At 39.1% G+C, this 20,067-nt stretch overlaps 1 protein-coding gene across 2 annotated transcripts in view; it reads left to right on the plus strand.

Annotated features, from left to right (window-relative positions):
- The window catches only part of rxrga (retinoid x receptor, gamma a), a 47,663-nt gene extending 28,395 nt beyond the window's left edge, over window positions 1-19,268 (plus strand). For both annotated transcript variants that reach the window (XM_056474552.1, XM_056474544.1), the window contains 8 exons: window positions 845-983; window positions 3,581-3,760; window positions 11,688-11,848; window positions 12,191-12,320; window positions 12,398-12,530; window positions 14,029-14,120; window positions 16,551-16,656; window positions 18,657-19,268. In XM_056474552.1, coding sequence (XP_056330527.1) covers window positions 845-983; window positions 3,581-3,760; window positions 11,688-11,848; window positions 12,191-12,320; window positions 12,398-12,530; window positions 14,029-14,120; window positions 16,551-16,656; window positions 18,657-18,804 — 1,089 coding nt within the window. In that variant the 3' untranslated portion in view covers window positions 18,805-19,268. The remainder of the gene's footprint in view (window positions 1-844; window positions 984-3,580; window positions 3,761-11,687; window positions 11,849-12,190; window positions 12,321-12,397; window positions 12,531-14,028; window positions 14,121-16,550; window positions 16,657-18,656) is intronic.
- Window positions 19,269-20,067: the final 799 nt, after the last annotated feature.

Genomic DNA, 20,067 nt, shown 5'->3' on the forward strand with positions numbered 1-20,067 from the left:
GACCTCTATAGTAGGAGAATATGGCAGTTAATGACACAGGTTTAGAATAAGAGGATGGTGAGTAAATGATGACAGAATTTTCATTTTTGGGTGAAGAATCCCTGTCAACTAATGATTTTTATCTGGAACATTCTGAATGTCATATTCACATGTTTACATTTGACATTTCAATAATTTAAATGCCTTTAAAATTCTACAATAAGACTCAAAGCACAGAGTGAAAGCAAAACAAACATGTCACATGACCCAAAGAGGAAATGCTCAGATCATATAAATCAGCAAACGTCTATTATGTTTGGTATGGTGGAGGCTAAAAGGGTGATCTTGATGGATTGGAAGTCGACTTTATCACCTACTTTTCATAAATGGCTGACTGAAATGGTTGCTGGTCTTAAGCTTGAAAGAATTCGTTTTGCTGAGGCAGATGCTTCTATAAAGTTTGGAATCAATCTGAGGCTTCTTCCTGATGTTTTTAGGAGTTGAAAGTAGGGCACTTATGATTCATGGACAATGCTACTCTTACTTTTCCACTCCAATTTCAATGTTTTGAGTTTGACCAAGTAAAACTTGACGGTGTGTATTATTTACTCTATATGGTTCATGTTTTATTATTATTATTATAAATTTAATTATTATTTTTATTTATTTATTTATTGTATTTTGTTTCTTTTTGTTACCATTTGTATAAAAAGTATTATTAATTGTATAAATGTTTTTGTTTTTGTTCTGTTTTGTGCTTATAAAAAACTGTTATGAATAAATGAATGAATATTGTTCAGATGATGGTGAACCACACACACTCTAAAACTCAGCATGTTGTTGGCTACTCTGTGCTTCCTCACAGATGAACTCTCTGAACAGTGTTAGCAGCTCAGAAGACATTAAACCTCCCCCAGGACTGGCAGGACTAGGCAGCTACCCTTGCGGCAGTCCCGGGTCCCTCTCCAAACACATCTGTGCCATTTGTGGAGACCGATCCTCAGGTAATACCCGCACACAGCTCCTACACAATCCTACATGTTAGGGACGTGCGTTCAGGGGAGGCAGTGCCTCATCATCATCCTCACCTGCCATCATAAGATGTATATTAATGATAAAATAAATATCTGTCCACTGATCTGTGCTATAAATGCAATTTCTATATGATTCTTTATGATTCAAAATAGCTGTATTTTGTGTATCTTCTGTTCAGTTACAGCGTAAAGCTGGATTTATTCTTTCGTCTAGCGCTGCATTGCGTGCCTCTGCCGACTGTGCGCGCACCTCGCTAAACGAACGAGGTTTTTATGCTTGTCGCGTTCACCGTTTTGATATTCTTTAAAACGACATGGGGTGGGCAAAAGAAACTGACCATAAAGACAGACAGATAAACAGAGAAGTAGAACGTTTCTGGAACTACGTCATATCATTAATATCATTCAACTAATTATTTTTATTATTTTTTAAAATTATTTTAATGATTATAAGGATTTTTATAACCATTCAAGATTTTTTTTATCAAACTTTGATGCATTACTTGGTTTTGTTGTATATCTCGGACAGTTTTACCTAAAGTTTATTAAAAAATTAATGACAACAGAACATGGGTTGCTCTACAACTATATTTTTTATTATGGCAAGAATAAAAAAAAAGTACACTTGCTAAAAAATACAGATGTTTTTTTAGATTTAGCCCGCTCTACAATTCACACATTACTGTCTGGCTAGTTTCAATGGTCAATAATGGTCCAACATTGGTCCAACATTCCTGACCATTATCACCAATAAAGCCTAGAAAAACAGGGCATCGGTATAGTGTAAACTGATAGACTCAAATATTCCTTTCCAGTTATCAAAGACATAATTTGTTCCTTAATTATAGTTTTGCAACTATTAAATTATTTTAAATTCAAAATTGTAATTTATACATCAGTTTAAACCTACGACTGGTGGAAAATCATGTTTCTGTAATTGTGTACCTGGGTCTCCACTTTTGCCATGGCCTCTTTTGACTTGAACAAACTTATCCCTCAGGTATTACCGAACTTTTTAACAAAAACTTTTCTCCTTTTGCCATGGCTGTTGCAATTTCTAGCCAAGAATTATTGATCATCTGGTTATTACAGTCGTACCTTTTTCGGACAAAAAGTCTGTTTAAAGTGTTTCATATTCAGCTCAAATCAAACACGGTCCCATGCGAACTGTTTACCCGAGTCTCAAAAAAAATCATGCGCTCCGCCAGCCAAAATCATGTCGCGTGCACCCAAAGCGTACCTCCGCAGACACAGCGATGATGTCACATTGGCCGCATGCACTCAAGCAAACTAGCAGACACGTCGAGTATAAACCAGGCTTAAGAAGCGAGGTGAGGCAGCATCGACCTGTGCCTCACGTCAGATTGCACAGTCCCCTTGCACACTGGCTTGAGCGCATGCCTTTTGCTTACTCAGTATATGCTACCAATGTAATGCTTTATTTAAATGTTTTTATACATTGTAGATCTTTTTACTTATATGTCCTCATTTAGCATATAATAGGTAATGTATTTCATTTATGTCTATCACTTATTTAGTGTTAGGATCTGACATAAAGCCGCATTGAAAAGACATGAGGTGAGGCAGGCAGTAGCTCTGCAGCAATGAAGGGGGCATTGATGTATACAGATGTATACATTGATGTATACATCACATTAAAGCTAAATAAATAATCTGCATGTTTTAGGATATGACATTATTTGGCCAAGGTAACAATTTAAAAAATCTGGAATATGAGGGTTAAAAAAATTATATATTGACAAAGTCGCCTTCAAAGTTGCCCAAATACACGCTCACCAATACATATTACTAACCAAAAATTAAGTTTTGTTGTATTTACAGCAGAAAATGTACAAATATCTTCGTGGAGCTTGATTTTTACTTTATTTTTTAATTGACTGAATTAAGACTTACTTGTGGGATCATAGTGCAGCAGTAAATACATGTACGCACCACACTTTTACTGTCTTTATAAAATGTTTGTAAATTATTAACGCTGCTGTGAGTCTTTTTCAAATATTTCCCAAGTGATGTCTCATGATTTTCTATTACATTTTTCTTCTGGAGAATGTCTTATAGCTTATAGCTCTTTAAAACAATATGATACTTGCCCAAATTAAGTGCTTAACAATGCATATTACTAATCAAAAATCAAGTATTGTATTTACAACAAAAAATGTACAAATATTGAAGATGGCATGAACAATGTCAGTTTTTTGCCTCTTGCCAATATTATACCTGTGCAATGTAAGATGGTTAACAATAGTCCAGAAGTAGTCATCAAATAGACAGAAATGAATGACCACATGCGAGGTCTGTCAAATCTGTGTATTTGAGGATTTTGGATTATTGTTATACATCTATTAGATTAGATGATTTTACATCCCAACCTACCAACTAAGAAACAGGTAGAAGGTAAATTACACAAACAATTACAAAGAAATGTCTAGAAAGATACTGAGTTAAAAGTCTGCAAACATGAAATCTGATGTTTCAATAGTTGTTTGTAAAATGTAGTCTTTCTTTTATTGACAGCTATTATGTACGTCAACTTTCTCTCCCAACAGGGAAACATTATGGCGTTTACAGCTGTGAAGGATGTAAAGGCTTTTTCAAGAGAACCATTCGGAAAGACCTGACGTACACTTGTCGAGACAATAAGGACTGCCAGATAGACAAACGTCAGCGAAACCGCTGCCAGTACTGCCGCTATCAGAAGTGTCTCGCCATGGGCATGAAGAGAGAAGGTAAGTGTTCAGTTAATATATTCAAAATTCATCTTTGCGTCTTATTAACACAAGACAATAATCTGATTGGGAATCAACCATGCAAACAGAGATTTTTGATTTCTTTTATCTGGCTAAAGTTATACTCATAGTGAACACAAATCAAATTAAGACTTGTATTATCATAGTGCAGCAGTATATACATGTATGAACCACCTTTTTACTGTCTTTTAAGACTACTTGCTGCATTTTAAGAAAGTATTCACACATGGCAGTGTTTTATATTCACTGTTGATTGCACAAACACTACTGTACAAAAGTTTTAATCCATGTTTAATTTGTTATTTTAGTGATGGTACTGTACATTATGAATGTGGTTGTGAAATGTTTATTCTTTTTCTAATATTTCCCAAGTGATGTTTCATAGTATTTCCTATTATTTTTTTCTTTTGGAGAATGTCTTACATTTTTTTTCCCTTTTTTTAACATGTTTTTGAATGTAGAAACTGCTAAGATCAGTATTATTAGCCCCATTACCCAATGTTGTCCAATGATATGCCTTATTAACCTAATCTGCCTAGTTAACCTAATTAGCCTAATTAAATCTTATATTGTCACGGATTGGCCAGGCTCTTCCACCAGCATCACTCAACGATCACCGTCACCTGAGTATTAACCACACACAGCTGCACCCAATCACTCATAGTCACTATATAAGCACACACCTCACTTCACTCAGTGTCCGGTCTCGTTCCTACGAAGCGGACTCTGAGTGAACACCTCCTGGTAATCACTAACCCTCGCTATCAGTATATTGTACTTATCTGCTCTCTGTCTCTCCTAGTTTGTCCAGTGTTCCCGGTGTCCTGTCTGCCTTGTGTTTGTCATCAGTCTGTCTTCCCCGCAAGCCCTCTGGTGTGTGCATTCGGTCTCCCTCAGTATCAGTCATCCAGCCTGCCACCAAGGATCATCCGCACAACCGGACTCCACTCACTTCTCCTCCGTTCTCCTTATGTGCTCATGTGTTGAAAATAAACATTGTAAATAATTCACTCACCTTCCTTGTCCGTCTGCTTCCCATAACAGAAGACCGGACCCACTACAATCAACAGCATGAGCACTCACGATCCCATTCAGGAGTTGGTGGACTCGCTGAAGAGAGTCTTGTCACCATCTGCTCCACTTCCCGAAGCACCACCAGCACCGAGCACTTCTTCACCGTCCACCCACTCATCCAGTCCCATGGCTCGACCAGCGCCCTACTCTGGCGGGGCGGAGGAGTGCAATGGTTTTCTGTTACAATGCTCTCTAATATTCACCATGCAACCTGAATTATATCCCACAGATCGGTCCAAAATCGCTTTCATCATCTCCCTTCTCTCTGGATCGGCTCTTCGGTGGGCAGAAACCATCTGGCAACAGTCTGGGCCGGTAACCAGCTCCATTCAAGCATTCGTCAAGCACTTTAAGGAGGTTTTCGGTCGCGCAGATGCAGAAGTAGCAGCTGGAGAACAGTTGTACCATCTCAAACAGGGAGCCATGTCCACTCAGGATTATGCGCTCCGGTTCCGTACTCTGGCTGCTGCTAGCGGATGGAATGAGCGATCTCTCCTCACCACCTACCGGCTCGGACTGGAGCCCAGCCTCCGACTACAGCTAGCAGCCCTCGACGATACCATGGGGTTGGAGAAATTCATCCAACAATCTCTCCGCTGTTCAGATCGTCTGAGGGTCTACCAGCACGATCTTCCATCTGCACCCCAAGCACTCCTCCGTTCGCCAGAGCCAGCAGTCCCTCCAGAACCAGAACCAATGATCGTGGAATCTGGTAGACTCACCATCACTGAGCGACAGAGGAGGCTGACCCGGGGTTTATGTATGTACTGTGGTGCCGAAGGACATGTCAGGCTGGACTGTCCCATTCGTCCAGCACGTCCTTTGGTGAGTGTATTCAGTTCTCCCATTGAAAAAATGCATCCTCTCACCACCAATGTCCAGTTAACTACCCCTTCTGTATCTGTTTCAGTCACGGCCCTCATCGACTCCGGGTCAGCTGGAAATTTCATATCGTACGCCCTCTGTCGCCAGCTTCATCTTAACACCGAAGCCTCGACGCACGTCTACCAGATCCAACCCATAACCAACGCAATCCATTCCCAGGCACGTATCCATCGCAAATGTGAGCCTATCTATCTCCAAGTGGGATTGCTCCACAAGGAGGAGATCCAATTTCTGGTTCTGGAGGGTGCATCCATGGACATCATTCTAGGGCGCCCGTGGCTGGTGAAGCATGATCCCATCCTCTCTTGGGGCACAGGAGAGATAAGAAAATGGGGTGAAGACTGCAAAACCAGATGTTTTCCCGACCTACCTGTTCAACTTCAGAAACCCCTTACTATCTATGTCACGTCAGTTGAAAGTCCAGTAGATAAACGCTCCATTCAAATCCCGAAGATATACTCCGCATATGAAGACGTTTTTTGCCCCAAGAGAGCTTCCCAGCTACCTCCACATCGGCCATGGGACTGCGCCATAGACCTGCTGCCAGACGCTCCTATGCCCAAAGGTAGGATCTACCCGTTGTCCCTTCCGGAAACTAAGGCCATGGAGGAGTATATTCAGGAAGCACTGAGTCAGGGGTATATCCGCCAGTCCACGTCACCCGCTGCCTCAAGCTTTTTCTTTGTGGCCAAGAAGGATGGAGGGCTGCGTCCTTGCATCGACTATCGAGTTCTGAATCAAGGAACAATAAAGTTCCGGTATCCCCTTCCTCTCGTCCCTGCGGCCTTGGAACAACTCCGATCAGCCAAGGTATTCACGAAGTTGGACCTCCGCAGCGCATACAATCTGGTTAGAATACGTGAGGGGGACGAGTGGAAGACGGCGTTTGTGACCCCTACAGGGCACTACGAATACCTGGTCATGCCCTATGGTCTGGTCAACGCCCCCTCCGTATTCCAGAACTTCATTCACGAAGTCCTCCGGGAGTTCCTCCATATCTCCGTCATAGTCTACATTGATGACATCCTGATTTACTCCCGGAGTGAGGCCGAACACCGCCACCACGTTGCGGAGGTCCTACAAACCCTCAGAGACCATCAATTGTACCTCAAGGCTGAAAAATGCTCCTTCCACCTACCGTCTGTTCAGTTCTTGGGGTACATCATTGATCATGAAGGGGTTCGCATGGACGAGGGGAAGGTCACTGCCGTTGTCTCCTGGCCAAAACCAACAACTATTAAAGAACTCCAACGATTTCTAGGGTTTGCCAATTTCTATAGACGTTTCATCCACAACTACAGTCTCATTACCGCTCCGCTTACCAACCTACTCAAAAACCAACCCAAGAAACTCTCCTGGCCTCCCGAAGCCGACGCAGCCTTCCAAGCCCTCAAACAAGCCTTCACTCAAGCTCCACTCCTGACTCACCCAGATCCTGAAATCCCGTTCGTGGTCGAGGTAGATGCCTCGACAACTGGAGTAGGAGCCATCCTATCACAACATCATGGTACACCAGCATTACTCCATCCATGCGCCTATTTCTCCAGGAAGCTCAGCCCGGCGGAGAGAAACTACGACATCGGAAATCGGGAGCTATTGGCTATAAAGCTTGCCCTGGAAGAATGGCGACACTGGCTGGAGGGAGCCAAACATCCTTTCCAGGTGATTACAGACCATAAAAATCTCCAGTACCTCAAAGAAGCCAAAAGACTCTGTCCTCGTCAGGCCCGATGGTCCCTGTTCTTCTCCCGATTCCAATTCTCAATATCTTACCGACCTGGGTCCAAGAACATCCGAGCGGACGCACTGTCCCGAATTTATGATCAGCCAGAAATCATGGAGACCCCAGCCAGAATCCTTCCAGAACAGATCACGGTCTGTCCTATCACCTGGTCCGCTCCTACAGTCATCGCCACTCCCGAATCCAGGACTCCGCCGGGCTGTCCCCCCAATCGTCGCTTCATTCCTGAAAACCAACGGGTAGATCTGATCCATTCCACCCATACATCTTTGGGCACAGGGCATCCCGGGACCAACAACACCCTCTCGTTGCTATCCCAACGCTTTTGGTGGCCGCACATGGCGAGGGATGTGAGGAGATACATTCAAGGCTGTAGAGAGTGCGCTATGTCAAAGAGTCCTCGCCATCTACCTGCAGGTAAACTCCATCCCTTGCCCATCCCAAACCGCCCCTGGTCACACCTAGGAGTTGACTTCATGACAGATCTCCCATCATCTGAAGGTAATACCTGCATTTTAGTCATTGTCGACCGATTTTCCAAATTCTGCCGTCTGATTCCCTTGAAAGGTCTGCCCACAGCCCTAGAAACCGCCGAAACCCTATTCAACCATGTCTTCCGATGCTTTGGGTTACCTGAAGACATAGTCTCGGACCGAGGACCCCAGTTCATCTCCAGACTATGGAAAGCCTTCTTCAGACTCCTAGGTGTGACCGTCAGCCTCTCGTCTGGCTATCATCCACAGACCAACGGCCAGACAGAGAGGAAGATCCAAGAAGTGGGGCGGTTCCTCAGAACATTCTGTCACGGTCATCAAAACTCCTGGAGCCAGTTTCTGGGCTGGGCGGAATACGCCCAGAATTCCCTGCGGCAACCTACCACCGGACTTACGCCATTCCAGTGTATTCTGGGCTTCCAACCTCCACTATTTCCCTGGGATGGCGAACCTTCTGATGTCCCCGCAGTGGATTACTGGTTCCGGGAGAGCGAGAGGGTCTGGGACGATGCTCATCACCATCTCCAGAGGGCAGTTCGCAGAGCCAAGGAGGTCTCCGACAAGAGGAGGATTCCAGGTCCTAGCTATGCGCCGGGGCAGAAAGTTTGGCTCTCCACCAGAGACATCCGCTTGCGACTGCCCTCCCGAAAACTTAGTCCCAGATTTGTTGGTCCCTTCACCATCCTGGAGCAGGTCAACCCCGTCACGTTTAAGTTACAGTTACCACCACAATATAGGATCCACCCCACATTCCACGTTTCACTCCTCAAACCCTTTCACGACCCTCTGATTCCCTCCACAGAGCCTGGCCATGAAGAGGAACCTCCTCCCCCACTGATGTCGGAAGTCGGATCCATTTACAAGATCAAGGACCTTCTGCGGTCCCGACGTCGTGGTGGTCAGCTGGAATATCTTGTCGACTGGGAGGGATACGGTCCGGAGGAGAGATCTTGGGTCCCCAGATCAGATATATTAGATCCTGCACTTATGGAAGAGTTCCACTCCAATCACCCCGAGTTTCCAGCACCTCGTGGACGTGGTAGACCACCACGGCGTCGGAAGTATAGGCCCTCAGGAGCGGGCCCTGGGGAGGGGGGTAATGTCACGGATTGGCCAGGCTCTTCCACCAGCATCACTCAACGATCACCGTCACCTGAGTATTAACCACACACAGCTGCACCCAATCACTCATAGTCACTATATAAGCACACACCTCACTTCACTCAGTGTCCGGTCTCGTTCCTACGAAGCGGACTCTGAGTGAACACCTCCTGGTAATCACTAACCCTCGCTATCAGTATATTGTACTTATCTGCTCTCTGTCTCTCCTAGTTTGTCCAGTGTTCCCGGTGTCCTGTCTGCCTTGTGTTTGTCATCAGTCTGTCTTCCCCGCAAGCCCTCTGGTGTGTGCATTCGGTCTCCCTCAGTATCAGTCATCCAGCCTGCCACCAAGGATCATCCGCACAACCGGACTCCACTCACTTCTCCTCCGTTCTCCTTATGTGCTCATGTGTTGAAAATAAACATTGTAAATAATTCACTCACCTTCCTTGTCCGTCTGCTTCCCATAACATATATCTTGCAACCTCACATGAGCAGATACCTAACGTATCTTGCAAAAATAACTAGTTAAATACTATGCTCTGTTTTCATGGCAAAATAAATTAGTTATTATAATTTGGTTATTAAAACTATTATGTTTAAAATGTGTTGGCAAAACCTTCTTTCTGTTAAACAGTTCTTGGCAAATATTTGCAAAAGAATTATCACTAGTTTTGTTTTCAACAGTAGCATTATTTTTATTCAATTATTATTATAAATACAGGTTATGGTTGTATTTTTGTTAATTTTAATAGGGTTTTTATTTAATTGTTTAAGACATTAGAAATACAGAGTTGGAGAGAAATTAAGAATGAGCGCTTGCAGTCTTCAATCAAACATTGTGGAGACTGTCTTGAGATTGGTTTGTTCTGGTTTGAGACTGCATTTCTTCCAGTACTGTTGGCAAAAATTATCTGAATTGTGAAGGCTGAAATGTACAGACAGGTACATCCATTATGCCATTCCTTCTTGAAAGCACCTTGCTGGTAATTGTTTTATTTTTCAGCATGAAAATGTTCTCAAACAAACTGCTAATGCAGTGAAATCATATTTGGAGTGAATAAAAAGCTGATGAAATACAGACAGTCATGAAATGGCCTCCACAGGGTCCAGACCTAAACATTACATGAGCAGTATGTGGTCACCTGGACAGAAAAAAGAAAGATAAAACAGCCTAAACCTAAATAAGAACTCTGAGAAGTGAAGAAAGATCTGTGATATTAAAAATCAACTTATTTCAGAAATCTTCAAGATGGTCTCTTGAAGAGCATGTGCTTGTGGCCAAGGGAGGTCACAATAAACATTAGCTTGAAAAGGTGATTTTAACAGAAAATGGTGTTATTTTTTGTACATTTTCCATTAATTTTTGTTTGTATCTTAACACTAAAAATAATAAAAATCATTTAAATTTTGTTAAAATAAAACACATATATGCAAATTAGACTGTAAATTAAATCTGGATTCAGTAAAAAGCACTAAAGCTTTGGATTACTAAAGCTGAAGCTTTCATAAAATTATCAATGAAGCATCCAAAACCATATGAGGTGGGACCATATGAAGACAAACTGTATATTGATACATGAAATTCTGAATGAAATGTGGAAGGCCACTAATCGATCTGTGTATGTTTACATTTAAAACAGGAACATTAAAAGATCAAGCTAAAAACAATTCCCTAATAATAATATTGCCTTACGCCTGTTTCACACCGTAAGTGCAAGCAAGGCGTAAGCAGCGCGTACGCAGTGCTTATGGAGAGCAGAGCTCATCGGCAGCTGCTGCACAGATCAATCTATCCCTGTCTATTCTATCTAGTTACCTATCTATCTATATATACACTTTTTTTTACTTTTTCATCTGCGCCAAGGCCCGCTGCAACTTCCTCCTATGCTGTTTCCTTAACTCGCAACTCTTTATTTTACAAATTATAGAGATCCTGAAGAACTGTATGCTTCTCATGCTCTGAGGAGTGTCATTCATTTCTTTTCAGGTGCACTCGGTCAGAAGACAATCACCTGTCATTTTGTTTTTCATTGTCAGGATGATGTAGGCCTATAGTTATGATAATATTTATACAATATAGTTATAATGATATTTATACATGATCAAACTAGTGTGCAACTTAAGCAAAACTAATACGAAAATTTTTTAAATTTGGTTTTGTAGTTTGGGCCCAAATAAATATTTGTTGCTGTTTTTAATCTTTTTAAGTTCATTTGATTTAATATATAAAAATCAGTGGATATTATCGATGCATTTAATGGGTAAAATTGCTACTTTATACTGTCATTCAATTTAGTCATTATCAATGCACTTGTTCTAGTAAAAATAGCAGCGTGGCAAAAATAGACCCAGCACCGAAACTATTGCGGCACTGCTGCTTCAGCGATGCTCACGCCACGCCCTAACGCACTGCTTCTGGATGCAGTATGAAAGCTTTAGTCTGTTAACATGGACGCCGAAAAAAATTACGCGCTGCTCACGCTTGCGGTGTGAAACAGTTTTTAATCAGAAAGAAGATAAATATATTGTTCAGGTGAATGTACTATGTGAGTGTTTCATAGTTAGTGTGTTATATAGTTGATTGTGTTGTGTGTGTGTGTGTGTGCAGCGGTGCAAGAGGAGAGACAGCGTGGTCGGGAGAGGAGTGATAATGAAGTGGACTCCAGCAGCAGCTTTAATGAAGAGATGCCAGTGGAGAAGATCCTGGATGCTGAGCTGGCAGTGGAGCCCAAGACAGAAGCTTACATGGAGTCCAGCATGAGCAACTCGGTGAGTCTCTTCTTGAGAACACAACGCAATGTCATGCTTTTTTTATTTACTTCCTTTCCTGGAAAAAAAATTAAAAATCCTATGAACTATTGTAATAAAGAATGTATTCAGAAGTAAAGCCTTACAGAAAAAGTACAATATCAATATATATTTATTATTTAATTAAGTTAGTGTTATATTTTCTATATTATATTGTAATTTATTTATATATTTTGCTACAACTTGTAATACATATCTATTTAAATCTATTTTATATCTAATAGAAGAATTTTTTTTAATTATAATTAGGTTGTCCCCTTCTCAATATTTTAACATGCATGTAATTCTGTATTGGTTTCTCAGACGAATGACCCAGTGACCAATATCTGCCAGGCTGCAGATAAGCAGCTCTTTACGCTTGTTGAATGGGCGAAGAGGATCCCGCACTTCTCTGATCTCCCTCTGGATGATCAGGTCATCCTGCTGCGAGCAGGTCTCTGTCTCTCTGCACACATCTTTAATATGTGTGTTGAGTGTGTGTATTCTCACTATATGTGTGTGTGTATTTAGGTTGGAATGAGCTGCTCATCGCTTCATTCTCACATCGCTCAGTGACGGTAAAAGACGGCATCCTGTTGGCCACCGGCCTGCATGTCCACCGCAGCAGTGCTCACAGTGCCGGTGTGGGCTCTATATTTGACAGGTCAGGTCACAACATAGAAACCATCAAACCTTCACTATTAAGTGCGGGACTCACCAAACTGTTGTCAAAGAACTAGCGGTGACCAAAACTGACTGTGTTGTCGCCTTTAGTTTGCTTCGTCTGGTCCTGTCTATGTTTGGGGAACACACCAAACTACTCATGTGTTGATCACAAATGAGCCAACTCTAAAAGCAGATACTTAGAGGAGAACAAGGACTTTATTTAGATGGAACATCATAAGGCTAATCACATGGGAGGACAGACTAGGATCATACCATTATGTGAAACGAGGAAAGGGGCACATTTTTCATTCTTTTGCAAAGAAATAAAGAAAAAAATTATGTTTTTTTTTATAAAAACACTGAAAAAATGGCTTATCCACACACAAACCAAGTAAAATGGCTAAATTGAGCTAAAACAGAAAGCTCCAAGTGACACTAAATGAAGAGCTGTTTGGGAGCCTTACGAGTCAGTTCTCGACTTGAGCCCAAAGAAAGGATATGTGTGGAACCCACCAAACAAACTACCCAGCAGTGGTTTGGTGTTTTTTCGCACTTAAAATACGTCTATTCTGCTTGTTTGCAAAAAAAAAAAAAACGAATGATGCTGAGCTTAAAAGTATATATACAGTTAAAGTCAGAATTTTTAGATTTTTTTCCCCAAATTTGTTTAACGAAAAGATTTTTTTCAGCACATTTCTAAACACAATAGTTTTAATAAATAATTTCTTATAATGATTTATTTTATCTCTGTCTTGATGACAGTACATAATATTTTACTAGATATTTGTCAAGATGTTAGTATTCAGCTTAAAGTGCAACTTAACGCCTTAACTAGGTTAATTTATAAAGCTTTGAATACAATACAGACCAGCTAGAACCCAGAAGAGATCCACTGCGCAAGCGTCTAAATTCTTTAGCTGATTTCAGATTAGTTTATTACATTTGTAGAGGTTTTAATGAGATAACTGTATAAATAAATGGAATAATAGTTAATATTATTCCTGTCTTTTTTAGCTAAACCACCCAAATAACAAAAAAAAGTTGGATGTAAGTGTTATGGAAAAAACATCTAGTCAAATATTATTTACTGTCATCATGGCAAAGATAACATAAATCAGTTATTAGAAATGAGTTGAAAAAAATCTTCTCTCCGTTAAACAGAAATCTGGGAAAAAATAAACAGGGGAGCTAATAATTCTGACTTCAACTGTATATATATATATATATATATATATATATATATATATATATATATATATATATAAATATACATATATATAAACACTTATTATACAGACACTTCATATCTGATGATAGTAGTTTGTATTGCACATAGTGATTTTTCAATAATTGACCTCTCTGCATTAGAATAAGACATTTTATATGAGATATGTGCACGATTAACATTCTAGCATTGCTTAGATTAAAAAAAAAAGTCATTTACTTTGTTATTGAATCTGACGTGTTAATCTAAAGACAATCATTTGTGTTTGCAGGGTATTAACAGAGCTGGTGTCTAAGATGAGGGACATGCAGATGGACAAGACGGAGCTGGGCTGTTTAAGAGCAATTGTCCTCTTTAACCCAGGTAAAGACCAGTCCTGAATCTTAATCTTTTAGATACATACAGGCTCTATGTCTTTTCAATAAACATAATCAGACACGTTATTTTTTTATTAACACTAAAACTACTGAGACATTTTGACATTTTTTTAATATACTAACTTTGTTCATGTAAAACCCATATAACTATAGTACTACAGACTTTTTTCTAAATGCGTGTACATTTTATTCTAACATTCTTGTTTTATTAAAATTTCAAAACACAAAAGAGTTTTTCTACCTTTAATGGCCATAATGGTCAAACTGACCACATGCATTTCCGTGTCGGATAGCAAAAAGGTAACTTAACTTCAGACATGTCTTTCAAAAACTTTCATGAACAACAATTAATTTCCATTGCAGTGAAAAAAACTTTTGTGAAAAAAGGTACGCAGGCATTTGCAGGTGGTCCAATAACGTGTACATAATTATATTACAAAAAGGTCTGTTTATTAAACTAATAACTTCAAATTTTAATTTAAAAATCTCAATAAAAGCTTTAAATGCAAGTGTGATGTGACAAAAATTCATTCTACAGTTTTATATGAGCGGTCAGAATGTAATTCTGGTAGTTCCAGGGTTAATGAACCAGGGCTTCTTAGCAAAAGATAGATTAAAGGCTTGTTCACACCAAGAACAATGCCTATAAAGACAACTGTAACTATAATGATAAGTATATTGACAGTTACACCAGTGTAAAACAAACATTTCTGGTCAAAGTCTGTTAATTACTGGATCATTTGTCTGCGAATCAGAGAGATAAATATGCACATTAAAATATTAACTAGAGGAAATGAAAAAATATTTCTAGTAATACATATAATTTAAATAGATATGTGCAAAGTCAGCTCATTCTTTTTTTAATTAAAGGAACAGTTCACCCAAAACTAAAAATTACTCACCATTTACTCAATCTCAAGTGATTCCAAATCTTTATGATTTCTGGAGAACACAAAAGAAAATATTTCGAAGAATGTGTAACTGCTAACCATTGACTTCCATATTACAAAAAACAATATGGATGTCAATGGCTCTGTTTCCATTCATCTATTTTTATGCACATTTTGGATATATAAAAAACATATGCACATAACTAAGTAGCATAAACTTTTTATTCGATTAGAAAAGATGCACATAAACTACAATAGAAACACTTTTACCGAACAAATTCCAGTATTTGATCACACTGTAAAAGATCTGAAATGTTGTTTTGGTCATTCTAAAACGCTGTAATCCTTTCAGTATTAGTGTTATTATATTATTAATTACCTCCAGAATCAAGATTGACACCTTCAAATGCCACCATGCGTTCATTGCGTGTCGGCAAAAGAGAAGGTTCACGCAGCTTCTTCTACCACAGCAAAGTCTATTTTTTCTTTTGATATTTGGCGTCAGTTAATCAGAAAGTGACGATTCTGTTCTCTTTGACTCGTTGGATGAAAACGGATGGAAACTTTATTCGCACGTCTTTTATGCAATATTCCTGTTTTGCGCATAAATTTAATTCACATCTTTAGATAGAAACATAGCTAAAGGTTATCGGTTTACAACATTTTTCAAAATACCTTCTTTGGTGTTTAACAGAAGAAAGAAACTTTTGCCAACTTGGCTTTTGGCAAGTGAATGAGCAAATGATGACAGAATTTTTTTATTCTTGGGTGAACTATTCCTTTAAGACGCGATGCTTCTAGCAACTGATAATTTGTTTGTGACTAAAAATGTTGACATAGTGTAGAGAAATATTACTTTCTCCTTCATATTGTTGCATAAAGTAATGAATGTTAGTGAGTGTGGTTTTGCTCTTCTCCTTCAATGTGATTGGACAACTGATAAAAAGTGATGAGCTCAGGGTTATACTGTAAATTGAAAATGACTATTCTAAAAACTATTCAAAGAATTAAACTCTCTTGAATGTGAAAGAAGCTCAGCATCTTATCACAAAACAGCAGAACATTTTATTAATGCAATTTAAAACATACAGAGCCCTGAGGAAAAAAAAATGGTGGATACACAATGTGATTTGTACTTTGTTTTTAATGATCGTCACTTAAAACATTGTTTTTTCAATTTTGTTGAATTTGTTCAAACTACTTATTTAAAATGAGCTGAAACAACACAATTCTTACATTTTTAAATCTTAAATGTATTACATTCAATCTGCTTAAATATGTAAAAGCTAATAAGTTAGCTTAATTCCTTTATGTTGTCTCAACACAAATCAGTTGTGGTCAACCCAGCATTTTTTACAGTGAACAATATAATTTCTCTGTCATACAATTATCAATATTATTTTACTGATGTTATATTGTGGACTTCCTAATTCTCACTGAAATGGAATGACCATTAAAATGTCAAGCCAGGATGAAGACTTGCAAGTGTTCTTACTGTATGTTTAATACAACTGTCTGTTATATAGATGCAAAAGGACTGTCAAACCCATCAGAGGTGGAGGCGTTAAGGGAAAAAGTGTATGCTTCGCTGGAGGGCTACACCAAACACAACTACCCGGATCAGCCTGGAAGGTACAGTATAGTCCGCAACGCCAGCTTTGTATTTTATTAAGCACTTCTCTGCCTATTCAACAGTGCAAACAGAAACAACATTCATTCATTAATTTTCTTTTCGGCTTAATCGCATCATTAATCAGGGGTTGCTAAAGCGGAATGAACTGCCACATAATCCAGCATATGTTTTACGCCCAGGATGCTCTTCCAGATGCAACCCATCACTGGGAATTCCCCATACACTCTCATTCACACACATACATTATGGACAATTTAGCTTACCTAATTCACCTGTAACGCATATCTTTGGACTTGTGGGGGAAATGGAGCACCCGGAAGAAACCCACAGAAATGCCAACTGACCCAGTCGAGGCTCGAAGCAGCGACCTTCTTGCCTTCACACAACTGCACTGCCAAACAGAAACAGTATGCAGAGTACATTGATTTCCTTAGTAAATAACTATTAACTGCAAACTATTAACATAAAAACACTGCTTTTATTGGGAACAAACAGTTGCAAACACAGCACAGTCCTTTTACTAACAATAAAACATACGATAAGAGGTGCAGTATGTAAGTTTGACACCCAGTGGTTGAACTAGGTATTGCACTCCTGAATCAAAACATGTTTTCCCTAGGCTCCTCCTCTGATCAGTCCATGCAAGCGCAGGTTGCCAGATTGACGTTAGTGTGCCTGACTATCAAGCCTAAAGGCTGATTTAATGCTGATTTGAACCGTTTTGTAACTAAAAGCAATGACACACCATAGAAGGAATATTTTTTTATATTAAAAGGAGTTTTTGCCTCAAAAACACCTGAAATTTCTATTTCTCAGAGGTGAACAACAGGATAAATGACAATGATCACCTCAGGTGCACCGCATGTGCTTTATTTAGTACTAAATGCTAATAATGTGAGTTTGAAGGCCATTTTACATGACATTTATAGCCACATACTGAAAGCAGCAGCTGATAGTTCACCTCAGATCTTGAAAATAAAATAAACCGTTTGAAATTGAACTTTAGATCTGTGACTCAAAACTAACACATATCAGTGATTCAGCATGTGCATTTAATAATGTTAAAGAGGTTAAATATTTATTAATTAGAATATAAATCTTAACATTTTGCTAAAATGCAGTAAGTGCACTATTCTATGCTTCTGAATGGCTCTAATTAAAATTCTGCTTATCACTGCAAATCTCATGACGTAGCGTGTTGTTAATACACGACATTACAATCTAACCTGCTCACCTAATGTTTATGTTCATAATATTTATATTATTTGCTAATTAATATCCACTTAATGTGAAACTCTAAATCTGCGTCTCATTTCGGGGCTGTTACTTTCCACTGGAGGTCACATTTCAGTCACGGACACAATATAATTGGCTAAGCTGGCATTCGGTGGGTTAAAAGGACCAAAACAAAGACAGACGTTCTGGCACATATTGCACATTTTCAAAGCAGAATATCTGACTTCAGCATTGTTTTTCAGGTATGCACAAGAATGTCCACTTTGCATGTTTAGATATCTACAAACACTTTATGGTATCTTTATGCTTTATAAGAGTCAAAAACTTACATACAGCACCTTTAAGAAGAATGTAATACAGAATTCTAATGATAAATCCAGGGATGTTTCCAAAGACAAAGACTGAACAATTCATTACAATGGGTAAAACCTGAACAAACCTGTGATATTTAGCTAAATGATATTGAGCTTCACAAATTATCAAGTGGCTTTAAGAAAATCACAAAAACACTGAAGAAAGTCCAGTCAGCTGTAAGTGCTATGAATCAGCCTGGAGAAGAACACATGTATATCTTGTCCAAACACACTGTTAGGAATCACAATTGGAGAGTTATTTGGATTCTCGAGTCAGAAATTCTCTAAAACTACAATCTAACATAACCACAGATTGTTTGAAAGGGTTTCAAGAAACAAACTCTCTCCCAAAAAACAAACTCAAAACTCTTTAGGAGCAAAAAATTAAAGACTTCTGTTTTTGCTCTTAGGTTTGCCAAGCTGCTCCTGCGTCTCCCTGCTCTGCGCTCCATTGGACTGAAGTGTCTGGAGCATCTGTTCTTCTTCAAGCTCATTGGAGACACACCTATAGACACTTTCCTCATGGAGATGCTGGAAGCGCCGCATCAAATTACATGACACCAGTCCTGCCGCATGTAAATAAACCCCAGCGCACACTTTATAACCCCTTTATAACAACAAAGAAGTTCTTATTTTCTACCAAGCACAATGTGAAGAAAAAAAACAAACACAAGAAAGATTTGTATCGGTATTTTCCAAGAAAAAAAGACACTGTTGAAGTAAATTGTATGAGTACTGTAAACCTTTATTTTGTATATAGATTTTACCAGCTGTGATAGCAGGAAGAAACTAAATGTGAAAATATTTAATTCAATGCAAAACTGTGTAAACATTCACCAGCAATGAGTTTAGAATTCTGTGAAAATAATTAATAATAATAATAAAACGGTTGTTTAAAATGTGTTGTTGTTGGTTATTTTTGAAATAACCATTTGTGGATTAAATGTGATTTTCCACAACTGTTTTTTGTTGTTGTTGTACAAAATAAAACCTGAATTCCTTCCTTTTCTGCTTAAAACATATTTAAATGGTGTAATTTTAGTTCTCTTTGGTGTTAATTTGATTTGTTAAAGGGGTGGTGTAGAGTGTATTTTTAAGGCTCGGTTGTGTTTATAAGCAGTGTTGCCAGATATAGCTGACTTTTTCCAGCCCAAAACCTGCCCAAACGCACAACAAAACGCCCAAAATAATATTAGAGTAGTAATAACAATAGAGTAATATTTTAATTAAGTTTAATTAATTTAAATTAACCTAGTTACTTTAACTGTCATCCTTTTTTAACCATACAGTAACCAACACCAGCAGTCACAGAACCACAACACAACCAGATCACATCAAAACACTGTCCCCTCTCACCCACACACTGCACTTAATGTTGTGTACATTACACTATCTATTAGAGTATGTTTTACTTTCAAAATAGGGTATAAATTCGTCCCATTTTGCCGTTTTAAATTTTTTTGAACATAATTAGGTGCTGCTTGTCAATCAGACAACACTTCTATGTTTGTTCTAGCTGTCAGTTGCAGAAAAAAATGATCGATAAGTGCCATGATAACTGCTGTGAGTTTAACGGCAGGCGCTGCATGATGTGCGGGTGGGCCCACGTGGTTTGTGCTATGCACAGTTCACTACTAACTGAATGGAGTAGGAGCACACAGTTATGTTTTGTTAAGAAAGTTGCATATAAAATTTACGTTTCAAAACCACCCAAATTTTGTCAACCTGCTGACAGCATTTTTTACCCGCACAATCAAATTCAAAACCACCCAATCTGGCAACGTCGTTTTAAGATGCAAAGCAATGTGTGCTCATGCTTCA

The sequence above is a fragment of the Danio aesculapii genome, chromosome 2 (assembly GCF_903798145.1).
Source record: "Danio aesculapii chromosome 2, fDanAes4.1, whole genome shotgun sequence".
NCBI lineage: Eukaryota > Metazoa > Chordata > Actinopteri > Cypriniformes > Danionidae > Danio > Danio aesculapii.